The sequence below is a fragment of the Podarcis gaigeae genome (assembly GCF_964106915.1).
Source record: "Podarcis gaigeae genome assembly, chromosome: 3".
NCBI lineage: Eukaryota > Metazoa > Chordata > Lepidosauria > Squamata > Lacertidae > Podarcis > Podarcis gaigeae.
In genome coordinates, this window is record NC_139680.1 from 64,944,003 (window position 1) to 64,963,073 (window position 19,071).

The 19,071-nt window shown below is 40.8% G+C and overlaps 2 protein-coding genes across 9 annotated transcripts in view; both read left to right on the forward strand.

Moving 5' to 3' along the window:
* The window catches only part of SASH1 (SAM and SH3 domain containing 1), a 552,112-nt gene that overhangs the window by 431,010 nt on the left and 102,031 nt on the right, over positions 1 to 19,071 (forward strand). For 2 of the 7 annotated variants that reach the window (XM_083731824.1, XM_083731827.1), the window contains exon 1: positions 70 to 871. The exons of the other annotated variants lie outside the window; for them this stretch is intronic. In XM_083731824.1, coding sequence (XP_083587950.1) covers positions 776 to 871 — 96 coding nt within the window. In that variant the 5' untranslated portion in view covers positions 70 to 775. Of the gene's footprint in view, positions 1 to 69; positions 872 to 19,071 lie in introns of those variants that run through there. 7 annotated transcript variants of the gene reach the window in all.
* GINM1 (glycosylated integral membrane protein 1) overlaps positions 1 to 19,071 on the forward strand; it is a 785,919-nt gene that overhangs the window by 342,987 nt on the left and 423,861 nt on the right. The gene's annotated exons all lie outside the window — the stretch shown is intronic.

Consider the following 19,071-nt stretch of genomic DNA (forward strand, 5'->3'; position numbering starts at 1 on the left):
ACATTAACCCTGTTGAGTGGCGAGTGTGTTAAGTGCGTGTCTGCGTGGTGCGACTGGAGAACTTGGGCCAGTCGGCCAGAACCTTCAGCGAGGCTGCTCTTTCAACAGGCGATTTGTTCGCCTGTCTGGGGCTCATTGCCATGCGAAGGGGCTGACATCAGAGCACCTTTTGTTGCTAAAAGCTCTTTTCTCTGGAGAGAGACAGAGAGAGCAGTCATGTGGAGATGGGAGAGCCCATGTAGAGGGAAAGGGGGGAGGCAGAGACTTAGAGTTACCTACGAACTGAAAACTCAGCGCTGGCTCCTGATTTGAGGAGGGGGAACCTTACCGAAAGACTTCCTTTGGTGCCAGATGTATTTTGTGCCTGTGGGAAGCGATTCCCTCTCCCCAAAGAGGCGACCGCGACTCTCTGGAGCACCCCTGCGCGAGGGAAAGGTGGTCACGGCCAGCTTTGCTTTGCCACCCTGTTGCTCACCGCTCCAAGCAGGCAAAGTTTGTGCGGGGCATGGCAGTTTCTAGACGTGCCAAGAGTTGAGCCCGGGAAGGAGCTGCAGGAGGGAAGCGTCGGCCGCCTCCTCTGCTCTCTTCTGGGGCTGGAGCCTGGCGGGAAGGCGAAGGCAGAGGCGACATGATGGAGTAGCCGGGCGGCGGCGGGTCTGGCTTGAGCGCAGGGCTTGAGCCGGCGGCGGGGCGTGAGGCAGGCGGCGTCGCCCTTGGCTAGAGTCTCGGTCCGGTGGGGAGCGCGCCTTGAGCTTTGCTTTCCGAGGAGGCGACTATGGAGGAGGAACAAGCCGCCGGCGCCGAACCCCAGGAGGACAGCAGCATGCCCGAGAGTTTCTCCAGACTCTGGACGGATGTCATGGGGATACTGGTGAGTGACTGGTTTGGGTGGATTGGGAGAAGTGGAGAGGGAGCTCGAAAGCTAACCAGCCTTGGCTGTGAGGCTGGTGGCTTTGACATCTCCTGAAAGTCATTCTTGGGACGACTCAGTGCAAAAGTTCCTCTTTTGCGGAGCAAAACTTAAGAAAGGAATCCACGGGTTGTTTACGGAGAAGGATCCAATGGGGTTTCTTGAGCCTGTGCTAAGTCGTGAGCCCTTTACGACCCAAATTGCCTCCCCTCCCCTTTGAATAGCACCTGTTGTAAAAAGTTAGTCAGATGAAATCAACATTACATTACAAGCACCTGCTTTACTATTCTGCTCCCTGTTGGTTTGCTTGTCCCGGCTATTCTTTAGGCTTAGGTCTCTATTTGTTGGAAGAATTGAATGTTGAGGTGGTGCTGTTTTTGGCTTTTTGGACGATCGCTTTCATCTCAGCCTAATCACGGTTTCTGAATATGATTATGAGCAATGTGCCTGCTTATAATCAGTCAGGTATCCTTGGGGATTTAATTTCAGTGGTAAAAGTGTAATTTCCACCAGTGAATTTTGCATACCTATCAAATAGATACTGTATTGCATGATTGAACCTCCTTTTCCAAGCTGATGTGTAAATTCTGCTACTTTTTTCTCTGCCTCTTAATGTATGATGTATTGAGGAGAACCTGTGGTTTGTTAAACTTGTGCAGTTTCAACTTTGCCTGAACCAATATTTTTAACTGTGACTTTGGATTTCACACACTTTTTTTAAGAGAGAGAACTGTAGAGTGATTTATCAGGTCTTCTATGGAATATGCATGCAAAGAATTAAATACTTTCTAATACTCCTTTCATGTTGCTGATTCTCTTCCTCCCTCCCCTGAGGTTCAATAATTCAATAGCTACGGCGGATCAAAAATGTTCAGCTACACCATACATGCCCTGAATTTAATTAGTTCAACTACTTTAACCACACCAGTTGCGGAATGGGGCTAGACCTGACTAATGGAAAACTTAACTCTTTCAGTATTTTTAAAGTGTTTATTGGCAGACAAGCAAAAGGAGAGTAGAACTGTTGTGATTGAAACTGTTTACTGACAGTTAACTGTAAGAAAAATAATAAGAAAAAGAACAATAATTAGATCCCCCCCCCGTGTTTCAAACTGTTAGAGTAGTATTTAGCCTTGTGACCTCAGGCTAATTAAATTATATGCATTCCTAGGTATTATTATTTATTGCTTATAACCCCCTTGTCCTCAAAAGGAAGAGTGGTTAACAATAGACATAAAATAAAACAATAAAAATAGTGTAAACAACACATTAAAAATGAATTAAGCAGTATGATACAATTATCACAATCCAAAGCAGTCAACAGCACAATAAAATATATCAACAGAACCACCCTTCTCATGCTCTGAAGGCTAATAAAAATAAGTTGATGCTCAAATGGGTATAGCAATCTGAATATGCACTAGAAGAGAGTTCCACAAGTGAGTTGCTGCTGCTGAGCACTTACTGAACGAAGGCATTACTAGCAGAGCCTCTCCAGCGCATTGTAAAAGCCCACGTTGGGTGGTACTGAGTGAGATACTTCCTCAAGCTCGGAGGCCCTGAATCATTTAGATTTATATTCAAGTACTGTACCAATACCTGGAATTGTGCCCAATAGCTTACAGAACAGCCAGTGCAGTGCAGTGCAGCACCTGCAAGATTGGTGTTAGGGAATTCCACTTTGCTGCCTCAGATAGGAAATGGGCAGCAATATTATGTGCCAACCGCATCTTCAGTACTTTCTTCAAGGACAACCCCACTTACAGCAAAATACAGGAATCCAATTTTGAGGTTATCAGAACATGGACCAGTCACCACTGGTCCACTGGCTTTGGGCTCTCATATTTCAGTGGTGCGCTGTGCAATGCTAAAATTCAGTGGTCCCCCTCCTGCCTGCTCAGTTCTACAGCATTGTTTTAGCGCCCCCTGCAGGGTGGTGCCCAGTGCGACCACACTGGACACGCTACCTTAAAACCGCCTCTGCCTAGACCTCTGTAACCAAGTTATTTAACAGTGTATCTTGGGCATCAGTTGAAGCTAGGCGTTAGTTAGCACTACTTGCCACTGTGGCCGCCTGAGCATCCAGTGTTGTATCCAGGAGAACTCCCAAACTATCTCCACATGATTGTCTGAAGATTTGGGAAGAATGAATCTGTTCTGCTGAAAAGTTTTAGGTAGAATAAATAGCTCCAGAAAATGTCACAGGTTTTACAGAAGTGAGAGTTTCTGTTCTATGTATCTGAACTTGATTTGCCTTTATTTCACTTTACAGTTGTCATAGATTTCAAAGGTTCTTGTTGTTATTAGTAGTTTTTTTTTGTAAAACTGTGTGTGCTATATACAGTAATCTCAACAAGCAAGTAACTCAGAATGATCTCCTTTATGCTCAGTATCAACCTTTGTTACAAAGTTCATACCCTCAATAGGCCTCCATTTCCATCTCTCCCCCCCACAAATGTATTAATATTACGTACTTATTATTTTTATACCCCACCTTTCTTCATCAGTGGAACTGAAAGTGGTGTACATGGGATTCTCAGGTGATCTCCCATCCAGGTACTGATCAGACTTGCTTAGTTTCAGTGAGGTGTTGGCCTCCATGTTTCTTCAGATCATGGTCTAGCACTCAAAAAAAGGAGACCCAGATAATAGGGGAAAGGAGAAGGGGAGGAAGGAGGAAGGAAAGAAGGTAAAAAAAACCCCTAAAAAATAGAGGCAAGCCAGGGATAAGGAGAGAAACAAGGGACACTGGTACCAGGCACTGTTGCTTGAGGCAGGTGGGGACAAGCTGCAATCAATGCATTAATTCCTTACATTCCACATTATTAATACATGTATTCATTCATATGTTGAACTACGACAACAGCAATGGGATTTATTTCCTCTGCTTTTTATTGTTTTTTTTTTAAAAATTAAAATAGTTGACTATGGATGAGGTTACACGGAGTGCATTTTCTGGCAAATTTTGGTACTGTGGGAGATGTACAAGGTGAGACAAACAGAGTTAAACTGGGTGTCTGGAGAAAGTTAATGTAGCAGAGAAAACACCAACCTTAGTTTTGCCAGTTTCATAGTGCAGTTGCCGGGGCAAAATGAGTCATTATAGCTGGTAATTCAGTGTGAAGATTCAGTGATGTAGAGTGTTTCAGCTTTAAAATGATGGAATAGCTAAACATCTCCTTTGCCTGCACTTTTATCACTTTAGAAACAAATAAAGAGAGAAGTCTTTATGCTCATGTCTGTGGGAGCATCTGTAGGGGCATAAGGAGTGGTAGGAAAGTGCTCTTCTTATTCAGCAGGTATTATGGGTTAGGGGAGCTTTGACTTTGACAGACATTTACTATGAGAGGGTCAGCAGTAAAAGAGAACTTTGCAAAGATCTCATTTGGAAGCCTACATTTTTTCAGGAAATTGTTGTGGATCAAATCTTCCCTTGGTTTTGGTCTATGCAAAAACTTTTACCAGGCATATTTTGAATATTACATTTTTAAAAAATCCTAGGATACAATAGGAGATGCTGATTATGGTATTATGTTAAATTGCAGTTATGAAAGCTGGCAGTGGAAATAGAGCCAATACAGTTCTTCACTGATTTCAGTCAGATTTCCCCCCCTGTAGTAACAATAATGGGAATAATAATGAGATAATTTTTTTGCTCTGGGTGTCATGAAGGTTGTGCATTTATGACAGTTTAAAAACATTTGCTTACTACAGATGAAATATATGCAGGAATGAGAGTCAGCATTTGGATTTGCTGAACTGGAAATGACTGTCCTGTTGCTTGTCCTAGCTAATTAACCTCAAGAAATATTTCAGTACTAGTCATTGCATTAGAATGTAAGCATGTAAGAGTAGTTTTCCTGGTTATTAATTGGGTCGATAGAGAATTAATTGTTTTTTTAAAAAAACCATCCTGCTGTAGTGTTCTACTAATCTTCCATACATGCGTACTCTCTGTGTGTAGACTTTATAGCAGAGCTTTCCAAACCTTTCATGTTGGTGGCACACTTTTTAGACATGCATCATTTCGTGGCACAGTCAGTTTTGCATCATTTCGCGGCTCAGTAATTCAGTTTTACTAGCAAACCAGAGGCTAAACAAACCCCTTTCCAGCTCCGGGAGCAATGTGGGGAGCGTTCGCGCGACACACCTACACACTGCAGCTGACACCCGAACGTGTTGCGACACACAGTTTTGAAAGCTTTGCTTTATAGTATACGCTTACGCATTTTTTGCTCTCAGTGTTGTAACTCGTTTAGTGCAAGTTGTAGTTATGAAGTTTAATCTTTGTAGGGAATCTGAAATGTATCCTACTTTGCATTGATCTTTTGATCAGAATAAATTATATATGTTCAAAGAAGCCAGTGGGGTTTCTGTTTCATAACAAAACTAAAATTAGAATTACATTTCTCTGGTGCAACTGTAATTTTACGAATTCCTATTACAGCAATAGGAATAACCCAGCTAACATTCTTTTCAGTGTGATATGTGCAGCAGAACTTTCTAGATGATTATTCCTGTTTTTTATAAGTAATACTGAAAAGTGTTGGACAAGAAATTCTGCTTATGATATATATATGATATTTAGAAAAAATTTCTGTAAGAATTTCTTTCTGATGCTAGATATCTTTATTTGGATGGATTTGTGAATAATATACTATTTAAGTATATGTATATATAATATTTACGAGCCTTAATTGGAAAATACAATTTTATTTTATTTCTTAAGAAGAACGTTTTGGGATAGTCTGCTTTAGGCTTGCAAAACTATGCTAAGTGAATAAAAAGCATAAGTTCATTATGGTTTAGTTGGCTATTGCTAGCAGTATGTAAACAGAACAGTTTCTCTGTATTGAGGTGAATAATGCCAGCTTACATATGCATCAGGAATATTAACTATTGGCACACATAACTTTGTCATATGTTGTAGCATTCCTACCCACATTTTTTTAACAGTCAGCAGTGTTGTGTTAGAAACTAGGATAGGAGCCATGTGGCTTCCAGGACCTAGGTTGTGGACGCCAAAACAAAAGGTCTAGGCACCATTTTTTTTTGCAGCCCTGCAGGGGGGAAAGAAAGCTGCCAGGCAAATCAGGGGTCTACAGGGTAGCATGGCAGCAAAGAGGTGTCTTTTGCTACCGCCATACCCCGCCAAACACATTCACCCGGCAGCAAAAAAAAAATAATACACATCTTTTGCTCCTTCGCTGCTGGGCAATTCAGGTGGGGGTAGCATGGCAGCAAATGATGCATGTCTTTTGCTGCCGCTGTGCCCAGCAGACCAGCTGACTGTAGCCAGGCAGGTGAAAATGCTAGGCACCAAGGGGGGTCCCTGAACATCTCCAGGCAAAATGCGACTGGCGCCCAGCTAATTTCGTATGCTGGCAGTTAGATTGAGGTTTTGTCCCACATCTCCCCAAAAGTTAGCTTTTTATAAAAGCTGGATGATTGCTGGAAGACACCCTTGTATAGATCCAGGAAGATACCTGGGAGATGAGTGTTGTTTTTTCTTAAAGCAAATCCATAGCTAAGCAAAATCTTCAGTAGAATTCACATTAGCTACACCCAAACCAAAATTAATTTAATCTTGATCCTGCTGCAGAACCCTTTCCTCACTGTCTTTAGTTTGGAGAAGCATTAAGCTCTCAGTCTATAACCACAGGTGATGGTTATAGAGGTGCTGGTAATTCTCCAGTAGTTTGACCTTACCCATAAAGGTGCACTGTCCTATTGTCTCCTAAGACAGTTCAAACATAGGGATTTTAAACAATTGATTAACACCCAGAGAGCTGTATGTGGCATTTGTATTCCACTGTTCCTGACAGACTTCCTTGTGTTTCCCAAAAGGCCAGTCATGAGGTTTAAGAGACCTCCAGAACTGCATGTGATGTGGGGAGGTGTACAGCTGAGGGCTGTGTGCCTCTATCAAAGTGCATTCCACACATGCACACGAGTCTTCAGATCACTACTGTTTACTATACACAATTCCCAGCTTAATGCAGTTTATTCAAGTAAAGTACATAGAAAAACAATTGGGACTTTGGGAATTCTAGATTTAAAACAAGAATATAAGCCAATTAAAAACTTAAGTGTAGGCTAGATATTTATGGTTGGGGTTCAAGTTGTGCAGGTATGAATTTTTCCTTCCGTTGTTAAGCTTACTACATTTTCCCTTGTTTTCTTAAATGTTGAATTCACTCACACTAACCTAGCTGTACAGTTAAGCATTTCATTCAACTGTGGAGAATAAAATAAACATTGCAGCTGAAACCGCCACCCCACCCCCCTTGGTCCTGTGTGAGCATTTCCTCTCTTTTGCCTTTTGTAGGAACATATGAATAACCTTGCTGGATCAAACCAAACACACATGGTTGTGCTCTCCAGTAACTGGTAAGAGACACTTTCTCAAATTGGCAGAAGCTGAAGGAGAAAGAGTATGCAGGAGACAGTGTGAGCACCTCTTAACACTTATTTCCAAGACTGTCTTAATCTCTTTCTAGGGCCCAACAGCTGAATGAGATAATATTTGATACAAGCCTTTTCCTTCCATAACGCAAATGTTTCAACCAAACATCTTTCTTTCAACAGAGCTCAATCATTTAATATAAAAGTCTGATTTGCTTTTTGTGACGCCCCTTTTGAATGGCTTTGCATCAGAGAGCCAGGTATGTTCTGCTTTAAAAAACAAACAAACCAATCTCATGAGTGCAGGTGTTTTTGTAGAGTCTTACTTGGCTGTAAAACAATCTGGCTGTTAAGAATGTATTAGTATCTATGGTTTAAATTGTTGTTTTTCATGTCAAAGAAAAGTAAATGACATTTTTTGAATTCTACAAGGGGAATTAGGAAAAGAAAGATGTTATATTCCAGCAACTCATCAGATTTTTCTGTCACACAATTGAAATTAAAGACATACCCAGTGGCAGTTAGTGCCTCCAGAAAGTGGAAGCCCACCGAGTCCATCCTAGTCCAGCCGTTCCCTTACAGCCAACAAAACTCCACCTCCCTGACCCTTCCATTTCCATCCATGATAACTAAATTGAACCTCCATGTTCAGAGTTTTATACCTTTCACTACTTTATCATGGGATGAATACGATGATGTCTTTATGCCATTTGTAAGCTTTCTGCGGGACGCGGATGGCACTGTGGGTTAAACCACAGAGCCTAGGACTTGCCGATCAGAAGGTCGGTGGTTCGAATCCCCGCGATGGGGTGAGCTCCCGTTGCTTGGTCCCTGCTCCTGCCAACCTAGCAGCTTGAAAGCACGTCAAAGTGCAAGTAGATAAATAGGTACCGCTCCGGCGGGAAGGTAAACGGCATTTCCGTGCGTTGCTCTGGTTCGCCAGAGCTGGCCGCATGACCCGGAAGCTGAATATCAAAATAAACATACTAGTAAACAAAGGCAGGTTTTAGTATCTAGGCTTAAAAACAATAGATAATTATCACTATCATATAAAAACAGAAGAAACTTGGGGTGGTTAAAAGTGAAGAGATTTATGAAAGCAACATTCATTGTAATAAAATTACAATAAATTCTGCAATAAAATAATGGTAATAAATTTAAATATTTATTAAAACTTAATTATTCCTTTCAGTTATGATCTCATCTGGTGAGTGTTGACTGGATTATAGCTAAAGTTGTCCAATGTTTCTGATTATTTTTTTCCTGCCCCCTCCCCAAACTTTCACACTTGCTAGTTTCCCTGTTTGCTTGGTTCTTTGCTTTCATTTTTTAAAAAAAACTTCATAAAGTTGGAGGCTGTCACAGAAAAGGCCTTGAGAGCCAGTGTGGTGTAGTAGTTAAGAGTGGTAGACTCGTAATCTGGTGAACTGGGTTCGAGTCTCCGCTCCTCCACATGCAGCTGCTGGGTGACCTTGGGCCAGTCACATTTCTCTGAAGTCTCTCAGCCCCACTCACCTCACAGAGTGTTTTGTTGTGGGGGAGGAAGGGAAAGGAGAATGTTAGCCGCTTTGAGACTCCTTAGGATAGTGATAAAGCGGGATATCAAATCCAAACTCCTCTTGTTGTTGTTGTTGTTATGGATCTCCATCAATCTTCCCTAACCAAAGGATGCTAAGAAGCTGTCCAAAGTATGTCACAATTCATATAACAAGTCGGAGGATAACTGGCAAAGGTGCAACAAAGGTGGGATGCAGTTCTGGTTAAATGATGGCAAAGTATAACAGGGTGGGAGTGGGGTAAATTGGATTTAAAGTATATCATCCTTAAACAAAATACCATTCACTATTTGTAAGGAGTAGGATGGCTAATGCACATGTAGGTGTTTCCTGATATAAGTACATCTCCCATTTAATGTCAGAGGAGCCAAAAATTGTTTCCATGCCTTAGAAGCAGCTGGGCCTTATGAAGATTTTAACACACCATGACAAAAGTGTCTTTGTTCATAGGGAAAGAACTTTTTTTTTTAAAAAAAAAAGTCTTTGAGGCCTTACCAGTAATGGAACATTTTTTAAAATGGTAGAAATGGAATGAAGCACATTTCATTTTGAATAAAGTATATTTAAATTGTTTTTCTTTAATGTTAAATACCTCTACTAAAATTAAAAAGGGACGCGGGTCGCGCTGTGGGTTAAACCTCAGCGCCTAGGAGTTGCCAATCGCATGGTTGGCAGTTCAAATCCCCGTGGCGGGGTGAGCTCCCATCGTTCGGTCCCAGCTCCTGCCCACCTAGCAGTTCGAAAGCACCCATAAGTGCAAGTAGATAAATAGGTAGGTACCGCTGTATAGCGGGAAGGTAAACGGCGTTTCCATGTGCTGCTCTGGTGCCGGTTCACCGGAGCAGCTTCGTCACGCTGGCCACGTGACCCGGAAGTGTCTGCGGACAGCGCTGGCTCCCGGCCTCTAGAGTGAGATGAGCACACAACCCTAGAGTCTGTCAAGACTGGCCCGTACGGGCAGGGGTACCTTTACCTTTTTACCTTAAAATCAAAAGCACAAGTTGTGCTTCCAGAATATTTGGTGCTTAGTACAAATGTGTGTATGTGTCTTAATTTTCTTGGATTAAGAGAAGCATTTTTCTTTTGCCCTGTTTAGAATTATTGATTCAACAACTCAAGGAGAGGTTCAAAATGTGATCTTATTTTCAGTCTTATTGGAAACTGATACTTTATTTAAGAAAGTATTTCTTGTAATTGTATTATTGTTGGATAAATTAATAGAAATCATGAGAGACTTTATAGTACTATTTCACAGAGGAAACACCATGAATACATAAAAAATATTTTTTCCAAGTTGGGTGTGACAGGAAAATAGGATCCTTGTTTGATGTTCTGGGTGCCAAGTTAAAAACTTGAGATTTAGTAAAATGCTAAAAAATCATGTTTATAAGAGTTTGTTTGAAATGCAGTTCAAATACTGGTTCTGAATGTTCTTGATAGCCTGTATTGGCTACAGACAATTTCACTTGGTTCACTTTTCTTTCATGTCTGATTACCACAAAATGTACCTGTATTTGAGATCCTTACACTTCTGATAATTTAGGATAACATCGCATATAAAACAGGTAACAGAAGCATAGTGTCCAGATCAAGGAAAACAATGGTTCTGCTCTGTGCTATCCAGGCCACATCTAGTGCTGGACATTTAAAGACGGATATTGTTAAACTGAAACATGTCCTGAGGAATATGATCAAAATGGTGGGGGGTATGGTTGGAAACCAAGGCCTATCCTATGAGGAGCTATTGAAAGAGTTGGTTTTACTGAGCCTTTATAAAAGAAGAGTAAGGGAAGACATGATAGTAATCTTCAAATATCTGAAGGGCTGTCACATAGAAGATAGACCAGATTTATTTTCTGTTGCTCTGGAAAAACAGTGGGTGGAAATGGCAGGGAAGCAGGTTTCAGGTAAGTGTTTGGAGAAACTTGGGCAGGGGGCAGACTGCTTCAGTAGGTGGTGGGCACTCCTTTGCTGGATGTATTTAAGTGGAAGCTAGATAACTATCTGTCAAGGCTGCTGTTGTTGCTTCCTGCACTGTAGATCTTGCACAACAGGAGATTGGACTAGATAGCTTCCAATATCTCTTTAAACTTTGATTTTGTGGTTAATTCATTATACAAAGGGCTATTGTTTAAAACACTAAAGGATAAAAATTCTAAAAATAAAAAACTCCACAGCAGATCCCTCAGCTGTGGTGTAAGTCTGCTTTGCAGTTTGACAAATGTACATGCATCCAGCACTGCTTCAGCTGTTACTCTTTTTTCTTCACCAATGCTTAAGGCAGGTTGCCTGTCCTTCACTGAACATTTGTAAAGTGTCATGTAAAATGCTTATACATATTTACATTCGTCTCTTAGCTTGGAAATAAAAAGAAGCTTTTTAAATTATGCAGTACTACTCTGGAAATTGAGTGGTGAAGGCTTCTTGGTGACCTGTTGGATGCCATCAATCAGTGCTTTCCATGACCAGCTTCTGCTGCAAACTTGCAGAATTTATTACTATTTTTTAAAACTTCCGGGAAGAGGAAAGGTAGTTTGCTGTGAATGCAGTAATAATGCTTGTAGATCAGCCCCAGTATGCTAATTGCATTTATTTATGAAAATTCTATACTGCCCTTTGATGTCAGTTTTCAGGGCAGTTTACAGATAAAAATATGAATGCAAAAAATAAATTAAAACATCAAAAACAGTAGTTAAAATTAGCAATAAGTACTTTGAAAAGCCTTTTTTTAAAGCATAGGAAGGGGGGAAATGACATGTAGGAGAACCCTGTGTTGCAGCTTATCACTGTTATCAGCACTGCTCCTCCTGGAACTAGAGCAGCACAGGTGTGGAAAGCAGCGACAGCATTGGCTCCTCCCAAGTGGCCCAGGACATCTTCTATACATTTTTGCGTAATGGGAATGAGCCAAATTATGAAGGCAGTGTGAAAAGGCGCCATTACAGTAGTATAAATGTGTGCGCACATGTGCACACGCAGTCAGAAATGTTCAAGTGACATAGTAAGCTTCTCAGATGATCAAGATTTAAAGATTTTCACTAATCTCGACTCACAACAGAGAAATCTATTTATGGCTCAGTGCACATCTGCGACTATGAGTAGCTTAAGAGATATCAGGACTGAGATTCAAATATGTGTGCTTTCCAAAACATCTGCTGTCATGATGTGGATTAGTGCATACTTTAAACGCTTATGTATGTGCTTGGTGAGTAGCATCTATTAGGCCCTGTTTTTGTATTGACCCAGGATGCCTCCTCAGCCTTTGCTTATTCTCTTATCCAAACCGCTGTAGACGTGTCATGTTTTCTCACTTTCATAACTCAATCCATGGGGTGAAAAACTGGAAACTATCTACAGTACATTTCCCCTTTGGAGCCTAATATTAGTCAGGACCTGGTAGTGCTACATGATATGGGTGAAAGGTTGTATTAAGAAAGATTGCAGTACAAGGCAAAGCGATTGAGGGAGGCGCTGTGGTCCATCACCCTAGTACCCAGTGTTATATGGATCTCATGGCCTATCTAGTTCTCGACTGCTGCTATAGATTTAAAGCCTCAGGCAAACCAGGGCCATGTGCAATGCTGTGCTGATTGCTTTTTTACATTTTTTAAAAAACGCAGCATGTTTTTCTGCTGGTGGGTAGAGTGAGATATTAAATTCTATTTACTTGAGAAAAAGCCGGCTGTTTAGCCTCATCAACAGGCACTTTGGCCATGATGAAGCAATATGGGCATATAAGATCATAAAGGAATAAAAATTCCAGATCCAAGAGTGGAAAGGCTTATAAACTGGCAAGACATAAAGCTTTTATTAGCCCGCTGATATCCCTAATTGATATAAACATGAAGCTCAGCACAGGCCCCAGTACTTAGAAGATATGCATCTAAATAATATTTAAATGGATATTCACAATTTAAAGCCCACAGGAGGGTGATTGTACTTGTTTTAATTAAATGAGCTGAACCCCCCTGGATAACGGTGCATTATTCCTCCCAAATAGAATAGTGTTTGTGCATAATATTTTTTTCTGCTTGGCTGGGACAGTAAAAAGCCAAATGCTAGTACTGTACTGAGATCCACGAGATTTGACCTTGTATCACTGGTATTTTTGTATATTGTTATCTCTGCTTATGTGACCTTCTGGCAGCTGATCCAAGGAACAGACACCTTACCCACTTGGTGTGCAATTTCTGTTGGGGAAGTGCAATGCTGCTGTCTGCTCAGCTGTAAGCCCAAACTATTGCAAGCCCAGGCTGTTGATTGATCTGCAATCAGGTGGGAATTGAACAGTGTTATGGTCACCACACTGTCGCTGAGAGGGAGGCAGCTGCTACCAGGAAAGTGTGTCTTCATGACAGACAGGTTTCATTGAAACCACAGCTGTCTGTCTTGTCTATGAGGAGAAAGGGAAATAAAGAGCTTCACAGGCAGGAAGTGCTTACAGGACATGGAAGTCCAGAGGAAGATGGACCGGTGAAAACTGGACAACTTTTATCTGGTCCCTGGTAAGACCCTGGAGGGCTAGTAAGTGATACTGGAGTAATTTTACAGAGAAGCTGTGAGGTTTCAGAAAGCCTCTCCCTGGGAGAGCAATAAGGGCAAGAGGTGTATGAGAGAGAATGGAGGGTAGAGTCAATAGGGAGTAGAGAAATGCGAGGTCAAGAGGAGAAGAGAACAGAGAGACAAAGGCTATCCCATGGGCGTTCTACCCCATACTTGCTGACTTGGGGCAGGCCAAGGACACCAGCAGCCTAATTATTATTTATATCCTATATTTTCCACTGAATTCGGTCTAGACAGAAACGACATCTGGGTGGATAATCAGAGAAGCCTGTGAAGCTAGGATTGGAGACAGCTGTCATCACTGAGTACAAATTCAATACCCCCACCTATCAGAAAGCAGGTTGAGCTTCTGCCTGTCCCAGAGCCAGAGAACCCACTTACCTGGGATCCTGAAGTTCCTCTACAACTCTCCCTTCCCTGAGAGTAATGCTGCTAATATGATAACTTACCAGATTCTGAAACCAGTGCTGGAACTTGAGGGAAACAAACAAACACAGTAAAGCAGTGGTGCTGTGAACTCCTGCCCCCAGACCCTTTCATATATATTCTTTATTGGTTGGTTGACTATAATAAACACTTGATTGGTTAAGCGATTGAACAAGACTATTGTGTGATGTAATGTGGCCTAGTTGCTATTGGGCTATAAACCTCAATATATCTGCCTTCTTAACTCCTAAGGCCCTCAGAGAGCAACAGAAAAAAATTAATTGATTTACCAGTCATAGTTACACTTTTGTGAATTATTCTAACAACTCCTCGTACTCGTGTTATTAAAATGCGGCCTTTTTGTCTCTGTACTTCCAGAATTGTATAGCCCCTTTGACTTTGTAAGCTGAAAAACTAAACAGAATGTCATTGTTTATATCCTTAGGCAGTAACACCCAATTTTGTAGCAGTTAAGGATTTCCACAGGAACTCTTTCTGGAAGTGGGTGGATTGCAGCTAGCATAGCTGTAATGCACAATTCTTGTTTGTGTACCCTTTCTGTTCTGCTAATAAGAAATTTTATGTGATTTGGATAATGGGCGTTTTCGGAAGCTGTGTTTCATGACGTTGGTAGTTACGGGAACATATTTCTGCCATAGTCAGTTTGACTGACTTGGGCCAGAGCCTTACCTACAACATGGAGTTGTTGTTAGATTGAAAAGAGTGGGATAAAAATATGATAAATCTGTTTTCTGATTTAAAAAATGACTGTTAAAAAAAAGATAAATCTGTTTTCTGATTTAAAAAATGACTGTAAAAACCAGTATATCTTACTGGAACCTGAGGTCATTGGGATTAGGCTGGGTAGCAAGTATTTTTGCACCCTGTGTTGTAAATATCTGTCTTCATCTGCAAAGTGCATAACACCAGTGGACACAAACTACTGTAGCGTTAAAGCAAGTTAGGAGTGTACAGTACAGTTTGAGGGAATTATTTAGATATGTCTGTTTTCTGTAGTTGCACACTAATCATAATACTTCCCAGTACAGTACCTGTTTAGACAAATACATTTTTTTAAAGCAGCACAATCCCAGAAACCAGTCTTAATCAGTTCAACAGAGCTTGCACCCAGGTAAGTGGGGTCAGGCATTTAACCTGTGTTCTCAATATGCTTAGCATAGATCTTGATAACCAGGACAACAAATTTGTGTAGTGCTGCACCAAAGGGGGAGAAAAATTAAATTGTCTCCTTTGATGGAGAAAACCATTAGCTACAACCTGTAGGTGGGAATTCTAATAATGCCCAGAATTGGCAGAAATGTCATCAGTTCATTTATCTTAATGAACATCACTGCACCTCCCCCCCCCCCAAAAAAGAAACCCCTGTAGTAGTTTGGTGAGATATCAAGATTGCTGAACCTTCCACTCGACCATAATATAATTAAAACACTTGACGTTTTCATACGAATGTTCTTAAAAGTTTTTTTAATCATTTTTGTTCATGATTGGAGATAACTGTTTTAGTTTTATAGGCAGGTTGAATATGAGAGATTCTGTATAATGCCTCTGTTACACTGTAGAATGTATGAAACTATAATAGGGATTTATCTAAGGAATGGATCCATGTGGTCCTCAGCAGTTTACATTTCCAATCAGGTGGGGAGTGGGCCCATGAAGGATTCATTGCCTTTGAAGACTCCCATTAGTACAATGGTACATTAGTACACAAAATAGCTGCTGTGGGGGCTCAGTTTGTCACAAGTAACTTGCCAGTGAACTCTGATCGGCCCCAGTCACCATAGCCAATGGTCAGGGATGATGGGAATTGTAGCCCAGCAACTTCTAGAGGGCCCCATCACTGTTTATGAAAAATGGGATATTGGTATGTGTTTTTCTAAAGTGGGGGTGGTTTTTTTTAATGTCTGAACGTATTCATATGATATGTTCTAACCCAGCTGCTCCTAAACTTGTGAAGCACAGGAATTGGTGAGCAGATGGAACAGCTGATAGAAGCAAACAGGCATTCAGGCTATGCCTAAGTTTTCCAGATGTTTTTCTTTTTTTAAAAAAAAGAATCTTCTAGAATTTTGCACTATATCTTACTTCAGAAAGCACACTTCCTATTTTCTTTTTTATTATAATTTTGGTATAGTGATTCTAGGCTTGCCTCTTGGTAGAAAAGTTGCTCTGGGGCTTTCATATCCTTTTATTTTGCTGCTGTACATAGCTCATTGGTACAGAAGACACACAGTTATCGAGGCTGTTGAATATCTCTTGAGATGAACATGTGCAACCACTAAAATTAAACAACTGTGTTGCTTTTTGTAGCTGATCATGTTAAAGCATGGTTTTTCTAAATGCTTCATATGGTACTGGAATTGTGATTTATTGTATTTGTGTTTCTGTATTTATGCAGATGAGAAACTTGAGTGTTCATAGTATAATATGAAAGAACTAAAACAAATGTAGCTCAACATTTATGTAGGGCTGTTTTCTAAGCTTCAGATTAAGCTGACTATCAATATTTCTATTTAAGGATATTCTGTAAAATTTAAACCTTTTGGTATTATGTATGGAGTCATAGAAGTGGAGATGAAGGCTGGGAGTGTTCAGTGCAAAAAGGAGCAACATGAGTAATGCGTGTATTTTCATACTGTGCAGTTTAATCACCAGGCAGTTTACGTTACAGTGGTACCTCTAGTTATGAACTTAATTCATTCTGGAGGTCCGTTCTTAACCTGAAACTGTTCTTAACTAGAAGTGTGCTTTTGCTAATGTGGCCTCTTGCTGCCGCTGTGCCACCGGCACACGATTTCCATTCTCATCCTGGGGCAAAGTTCTCAACTCGAGGTAACTCTTCCAGGTTAGCAGAGTTTGTAACCTGAAGTGTTTGCAACCAGAGGCATTTGTAACTTGAGGTTCCACTGTATAGCCTTTCAAGATCAACAAGCCAAATGCAACTACTGCAGACTTTCACAAAAGCACTGCTGACAATTAAGTGAGAATATAAAATGTAACTTGTACGTTTAGGCAGTACATTGGCATGTGGCAAACACTAACTATTCCAGTAAGAGAACATAAAGAAGGCACTATCAAGGGAGAGTAGAAATGGCTGTGGAGCCTGCAGAGCCCAGACTTTGATATGAGCTTCAGAGGCACATAAGACTTGCCTTAAGGAAGAGGTGAGCTTTACAAGCCTCAATATTATTATTTTTACATGAAGTATAATTGGAGCCAGAGATAAGGAATTCCAGCATCCTTTTGTGATCCCAAGAATACCCTACCTGCTCCTCAAAATAGTTACCGGTTAGCAGTGTTGGGTGGCACATGGTGATAGGGAAAGAGGAAGGTCTGTTCCTTTCTCCCCTTTCTTTCTGGTGACCTGGCATTCTGCATAGCCATCACTCCTCTTGCTGCCACTGGCCAGGAAGTATTTAATGGGTGCAGGGCATTTGGAGGAATCAAGAAGCTGATGGGCTAAGGGTGCTGCATGTATTTTAAAGAAAGTAATATACAGCAACTTATATACTTCTTTTTCATTATGTATACATAGACATAAACAATTCAAAGGAAAATGGAAAGGATAATGCTATTATTGGTAAAATTTATGTTATTAATAATATCCTGTTTCCTGATTGTCTTGGAAAATAAGACAAGTTATTGTTTGGCCAAGCCAGTGAGCTTGCCAGTGGGTGTGAGCTTGCCATCTCTAATGGAGAACAATGAGGACAAGTTAGAAGGTATGAATGCTAACTGAGACAAGTGTAGATTTTTGTGTAGTTTAAATTTATCCTACAATAGCTTCTGTGTTGGGTATGTTAAACATGGTCTCTCCAATTGTCCAAGTTCAGCTCTGCTAGAAAAGGTTTCTGACTTTGGAAAGGTCTGTGCAGATTATTGTCGGAGAGACGAAACTTTACTACAGTACCGTATATAAATTATATCCAGGTGTTTTCAGTGTAGCAATTAGAAAGAAATCTGTATCTTATTTACCGAGTCTTAGATCTTACCATTCCTGTTTGCATTTCTTATGCTATCCAAACCAAACGTATGTTAGTGCAGTGTAAGATCATATTCCACATAATTTTTCATGACTGGCTTTCTTATTCAGGCTGAAGTCTTAAAGATAAACTGCTAATATTTGCAATGGCTTTCCACACAGTGACTCTTGTGTCTCGAGTTAGCTCAAATGGTGTCTTTCTATCAATTTATTTATTTATCTATCTATGTATAGTCAGGGCTTAGCATGCAAAGCTTTTTACAGGAGGAACATCCTTTCTGTATTTTCTAGTTCCTCTATTATGAGAAAAGCATGTCTTTCCAGCCAAGTCCACTATTTCAATGTATTATCTGTATCTTGGGACAAATGCTAGCATCGACTCTTTAGCACAGGCTTCCTCAAACTTGGCCCTCCAGATGTTTTGAGACTACAGCTCCCATCATCCCTGACCACTGGTCCTGCTAGCTAGGGATCATGGGAGTTGTAGGCCATAAACATCTGGAGGGCCGAGTTTGAGAAAGCCTGCTTTAGCAGAAGCAAAAACAGATGAAACACTCTTCATCCAAAAATGGATGCAGAGTTGTATAGAAAGGAATATGAACTATCCAAATACAATATAAAATATAACAAGAAATGCAGTACAATTAAGAGGAATAAAACCTTTCAATTAGCTAAAAATACCATAATCTAAAATGACTGGACAAACAAAGGTTTTTACCTGGTGCCAAAAAGCATACCTCCCTCAAGAGGGCATTCCGCAGTTGGGGCACCACCACAGAGAACACTGTGTAATGCAATTCTCCTAAAGATGGGCACACTGAGAATGGCCTCCTGACAATCTTAATACACAGGCAGGTTGATACAGGAGATATTTTGCTGATGGCCCACTGGCTAATCTGTATGCATGGAAGGCTAACATTTCCCTCTTCCTTACATTGGCCCAACAAAGCAGCAATAATGCACAAGTTCAAATGGCATGTAAGAATATCTCAGAACTGGTACTTGATGCACTCTAGCTTTAGATTTACTAAAAATATAATAATCCCTCTCTTAGAAGCAGTCTTATGATGTATAGCAGCCCTCCTCAACATCTATCCTGCCAAGAGGCAGGTTGCCCTTATCATGCTAATTATTTTTCCGCATCTAGAGATCAGATTAAAGCACTGAGGTGCCCCCACTATACATCAGATTCCCACCTTTGCCCATTTGTC